The 6,000-nt window shown below is 49.9% G+C and overlaps 1 protein-coding gene across 1 annotated transcript; it reads left to right on the top strand.

Moving 5' to 3' along the window:
* Nucleotides 1-2,276: 2,276 nt before the first annotated feature.
* Nucleotides 2,277-4,440, top strand: LOC136473732 (B3 domain-containing protein Os02g0683500-like). Its single transcript, XM_066471377.1, has one exon. It carries the CDS (start codon nt 2,920-2,922, stop codon nt 4,201-4,203), a length of 1,284 nt encoding a protein of 427 aa, XP_066327474.1. The 5' UTR covers nt 2,277-2,919; the 3' UTR covers nt 4,204-4,440.
* Nucleotides 4,441-6,000: the final 1,560 nt, after the last annotated feature.

The raw sequence follows: 6,000 nt of genomic DNA on the forward strand, positions 1-6,000 counted from the left end.
TTTAGAACGTCTTAGTATTCTTCAAGGTAACAATCGTCACGTTCCGATCCTTCACACCAAATGTTTTAGAATTTGCTGATAGCCAAAATACACATAAGCAGGCCTTATCTGAATGCATTCATATTTACCTCAGTCCAGGTGTATTGGAGTGAGTTTAGATGAAAACTTAGCTAATTTCATCACTCACTCCAACACATATGGATACATGTATACGTATATGTATATCAGAGCCAATATACATACGACCTTCTATCGCAAGCTACTAAAATTTAGGAGGTGTATCGAGAGTATGTTGCATGGAGTGTTCGGATACTAATAAAATAAATAAATTACATAATCCGTCGGTACTTCCACGAGACGAGTTTTTTAAACCTAATTAATCCGTCACTAGCACATGTTTACTATAGCTAAACGTTGTCAAATCATGGACTAATTAGGCTTAAAAGATTCGTCTCGCAAATTAGTCATAAACTATGTAATTAGGTTCATAATTAGTCTATATTAATACTCCATGCATATATTCAAATATTCGATGTGACCATCGACTAAAATATTAGGAGCACCCCTTAATTGTTGCTTGAAGAATTTGGCAGGGAAGGAAAACTTTTCTACTATCAGCCCGTGTGAAAGCCACCCCTTTCAATACACATCGGACCCTGCAAGTGGCCTCTCGAAATCCCCTCGATGGAGATGGTATTTGGGGCCGGTTTAGTTCCGAAAAATTGGCAAAATGGACACTGTAGCGTTTTCGTTGTTATTTGGCAAATAGTGTCCAATCATAGTCTAATTAGGCTAAAAGATTCGTCTCGTGGATTTCGTCTGAACTGTGTAATTAGTTTTATTTTTTATTTATATTTAATGCTTCATGCATGCGTCCAAAGATTCGATGTGACGGGGAATCTTGAAAAATTTGGCGTTTTGGGAGGTAACTAAACAGGCCCTTGTTGGGGGCCAGCCTAGGAGCTAGGTCTAGGCCCTAGAGCAGCAGCGGGTATATATCCCTCGGGCAGGCAAAGCCGTAGGCAGGCGTGGGCGTGCGATATTTGATACCCGTATATATGCATGGTGACAAGGACGATCGCTCACATGACCCCAACCCCAGCCGCGGAACGAATCCCATGGGCCCCCCACACCCCCTCCATTCCCTTTATAAAGCTGGCTAGCTACAGTACGCCCAACTTTCCCTGCTCCTCCCTCCGTCTCTCTCTACTCTACTACGCCTGACTGTTCCCTTCTCCACGGACACAGAGACGTTTTCCATCCAAAGAGAGCTACTAATAATAATAATATAAGGAGGGAATTTTTTATGTGACATTAAAAAAGATCGCAATGCTCTGTGTGTCTCTGAAAAGTTCAGTGGTCTTCAACGCCACTGCTCCAACTTTTTTTGTGCCCTCCATGCCATTACCGTCAGTTTAGGCTCTAACGCCGTCAAACTGCAGGTGTGAAAAGTCAAAAATACCCTTATGTCTAAATATGTCATTATTTTTTGAGTATCTTAACGACTTCAAATGAAAAAACTCAAAACTAGAAAGTTGCAGATCTCGTCGAGATCTATAATTTTCATATAAAAATTATCTTTATTTAATCCCGTAAAAAAAGATGATTTGATATGATTAGTATATCTTAGAAAAATCATATCTTTTTTTGCGAAATTAAATGAAGATAATTTTTATATGAAAATTATAGATCTCGACGAGATCTATAACTTTCTAATTTTGAGTTTTTTCATTTGAAGTCGTTAAGATGCTTCAAAAAATTAATGGCATATTTAGACTAAGGGTATTTTCGACTTTTCACACCTGCAGTTTGACGGCATTAGAGCCCAAACTGACGGCAGTGGCATGGAGGGCACTAAAAAAGTTGGAGCAGTGGCGCTGAAGACCGCTGAACTTTTCCAGGGACACACAGGGCACTGCGATCTTTTTTAATGACACACATTCCCCCTAATATAAATGGAAAATCACTTATCGCTGAAGAAAAGAAAAATCCAGGACTCCAGTAGCTTCATTTGAGCTGGGACGCCTGTACTGTACCTGTAGCAGCACTGCATGCGGCACAGTGATGTAAAGGAAAGGAATTGGCCGAACGGGGGAAGAAACTTGCGGGGAAAAAAATACGGCAAAGTCGGCACTGCAGCAGCTACTCCTCCCAGTCCTCCTCCCAGTGTACCCGGCGCTCGTCGCCTTCCAGGAATCTTCTTGCGCAGTCACCGTCTGGCCTCTCCCCGTACCCGTGCGAAAGGATTCAAAGGAACACACCACACCACACCCGCCGCTCGCAGCACTGGTGCTGCTGTTGCTGTGCAGGAGGGCAGCAGCTAGCTTTAGCCACAGCCACAAATTAACCTCGCTGATCAACACCACCCCAGGAAGGCAGGCACCCAGCAACTAACGAGCACCACCACCATCTATCCAGCCGTGTCTCCGTCGCCATCCCCATCTGCATCCCCATCCATTTGGCCACATCCCAAAGGCGACGTCCGCCGCACTGTGCAGCCGTCAATGCGGACGCCGGCGGGCCAATTCTTCTCCCCGTCTAGCTCTGCCTCCCGTCCTTCTTCCCCCTCCCCCTCCCCCTCCCTCCCCCAGAGCCAGAGTAGAAAGCAACAGCAACGCCAAGCCTGCGTACACGCATACATAGGTAGATCCGATCCCGCTCTACTGCCCTATAGTGGCGTCGTGCCGTCGTCGTCGTTTGCGCTGGGCAACAGTGCATGCCTCTCTTCTCTGCCCAGCTCCCAGCTAGCTCCAGCGGCTGTCATCGCATCAGCAGAACCTAGCTGGTAGCAGGCAGTGGAGGGGAGGGAAGAAGCAGGTGGCGGAACCAAGCTAGGGAGGAGCAAGAAATACCAGAGGAAGCAAAGCGCAGTCGAGTAGAGTTCTAACTTCTAACTGCTTCTGGTAAGTGATATCTACTATGGACCAGTTCGCCGCGAGCGGGAGATTCTCTAGAGAGGAGGAGGCGGACGAGGAGCAGGAGGACGCGTCCAATTCCATGCGCGAGATCTCTTTCATGCCGGCGGCCGCGGCCGGGACCGCGTCATCTTCGGCGCCCGCTTCCGCGTCCGCGCCCGCCTCCACCAGCGCATCCGCGTCTGCGGCCTCGGGAAGCAGCAGCGCCGCCCCCTTCCGCTCCGCGTCGGGGGATGCCGCCGGAGCGTCGGGGAGCGGCGGCGGCGGCGGCGCGGCGGACGTGGAGGCGGTGGAGAAGGAGCACATGTTCGACAAGGTGGTGACGCCGAGCGACGTGGGCAAGCTCAACCGGCTGGTGATCCCGAAACTGTACGCGGAGAAGTACTTCCCGCTGGACGCGGCGGTCAACGAGAAGGGCCTCCTCCTCAGCTTCGAGGACAGTGCCGGCAAGCACTGGCGCTTCCGCTACTCCTACTGGAACAGCAGCCAGAGCTACGTCATGACCAAGGGCTGGAGCCGCTTCGTCAAGGAGAAGCGCCTCGTCGCCGGGGACACCGTCTCCTTCTCCCGCGCCGCCGCCGAGGACGCGCGCCACCGGCTGTTCATCGACTGGAAGCGTCGGGTCGACACCCGCGGCCCGCTTCGCTTCTCCGGCCTCGCGCTGCCGATGCCGCTGGCGTCGCACTACGGCCCCCACCACTACAGCCCGTGGGGATTCGGCATCGGCGGCGGCGGCGGTGGAAGAGGAGGAGGGTTCTTCATGCCGCCCTCGCCGCCCGCCACGCTCTACGAGCACCGCCTCAGACAGGGCCTCGACTTCCGGAGCATGACGACCTACCCCGCGCCGACCTTGGGGAGGCAGCTCCTGTTTTTCGGCTCGGCCAGGATGCCTCCTCATCACGCGCCGCCCCAGCCGCGCCCGTTGTCGTTGCCGCTGCATCACTTCACGGTGCAACCGAGCGCCGCCGGCGTTACCGCCGCGTCACGGCCGGTCGTTCTTGACTCGGTGCCAGTCATCGAGAGCCCGACGACCGCCGCGAAGCGCGTGCGGCTGTTCGGCGTCAACCTGGACAACAACCCGCTGTCAGACTCTGGAGACGGCGGCGGCGAGGCTAGCCATCAGGGCAATGCATTGTCGTTGCAGATGCCCGGGTGGCAGCAAAGGACTCCAACTCTAAGGCTACTAGAATTGCCTCGTCATGGCGCGGAGTCCTCCGCGGCGTCGTCTCCGTCGTCGTCGTCTTCCTCCAAGAGGGAGGCGCGTTCAGCTTTGGATCTCGATCTGTGACTTAAAGGCAAAATCAAAGGAAAGTTCAACAATTATTTCTTTCTGCTTGTTTCGGTTCTTCTTATATTATTACCTTCTTCTTCTTCTTCTCTTTTGATTAATCCATTATAACTTTTGATGATAGGAGCTAGGATTTGACGTTTTAATTTCCTTGTTTTTGGCTATTCATCACTTTTTGATGAGTTATTGGTTTGATGAGAAGATACATATAAACACTAGGAAAATCGATCAATATGTTTTTCCCAAATCCGTGTCATGTTCTTCGTTGTTCAGCACTCACGATATGATTTTTCTCGCGCTGTTACATCAGTCCATCTGTACTTGAGTACATACTTGCCCCCATTTGATAGGGAATTCTCATGTTGAATCCCTACATATGATAACATGCATCTGCAAATCTGTCTATTATCTCCTAACGTATATCCAGATTTGAAGATATCCATCAGAAGAAGTATATGCAGTGAGTGCAGTTGAAAAAGCTAGTAGCATCGATCTTTGTCATGATCTTGTATGTCTTCTGGAACAAATTGTCTCGCAACTGCAGAAGCATGGATGGACGGAGGACATTGATCGCGCATTCACAACAGAGATGACAAGCCTGCTGAAGCAACAAATTGCAGGTGCATGCGATCTTAAAATCCCCTCGCACATTAGGTACTTCTATCTCATCACATCTCATATCTATGGAGAGGCCTGGACACCCTTTTATTGTACTACTGCTGTACTTGTGTTCTTCTTCTCTCTGCGTATCATACATGTATCGAGCATAGAAGGCTACCGCAGCAAGAATAAACAAGGACTCCTCCCTTTTTCTTGCTACGAAAGGGGACACAGAAATAACTCATCTGTGGTCCAACTTACGTATAGTTTGGATTGTCTGGGCCTCGATCGACTGTACACTGCATATACATACATATGCACAGTTCGAGCTGGGTCTCCACGCTAGAGAGAGAGATTTCTTTATGATCCTGCCAGTGATCTGTAAAAAGTTAGTGGGCATTGCCAACAACGGCGCCACTGGCCATAACACCATGGTACGCCTGCCAGGAATTCATGGGGGTGATGGTGAGGAGGACGATCGGCGTACGAACCTAGCTATGCACTGATGGCTGCCTCTGAAGCCTGCATGTATTGCCAGCTCTTGCCCCCTTCTTGTGCGATGTGTAGTGTTGCTTCGATCGATGCTATTACTAGCTCGCTCGCTGGATCCCTTCCCCCCTTTTTACTGCACCTGCAGCCTGCGATGCGAGTACTGCGCTGGCCGGGGCGTGGTGTGGGAGGAAAAGAGGCCACGTACGTACGTACCGGCCTCTCGTCAGCTCAGCCGGCTTTGGATAGATTTCACTAACTACCTAGCAATCTGTAGGGCATGGGTGCAATTCTTTTTGCAATGGGATGGGTCGGAAACTTAGAAGGGATGGGGTACTGAACGTTGCAAGAAAAGTGTCTTTGGTCTTACTAAAGATGGGAAAGGGGGGCAAGAGGGATTTATATGGGATTGGGAAGGTGAAAAGGGGAAGGCCACAATCATGTTGATGTGGCCTTCTTCACAAAGGATGGATTGGAAGCCTCTCATATGGACTTATGGAGATCCTGTGCTCACTCTTATCCTTCATCCCTTGTTGTGTTCAGCATGTATGTAATTTCTTTCCAGAGTCCAAACTCAGTCCAAGGCTCCATGCTATGCATGCTACAACTGCAACCTGATGATTCATCGTTCTCTAGTAGGGCTATAGCTTGATTTAGATACATTAATGCCTTTCTTCTGGCGAACCAGTCCTCTTTTACATTCTTCTA

This window comes from Miscanthus floridulus, chromosome 8 (assembly GCF_019320115.1).
Source record: "Miscanthus floridulus cultivar M001 chromosome 8, ASM1932011v1, whole genome shotgun sequence".
Lineage (NCBI taxonomy): Eukaryota > Viridiplantae > Streptophyta > Magnoliopsida > Poales > Poaceae > Miscanthus > Miscanthus floridulus.

What these genes read in the sequence shown, in the direction of transcription:
- LOC136473732 (XM_066471377.1), top strand. Translation starts at nt 2,920, where the DNA reads ATGGACCAGTTCGCCGCGAGCGGGAGATTCTCTAGAGAGGAGGAGGCG.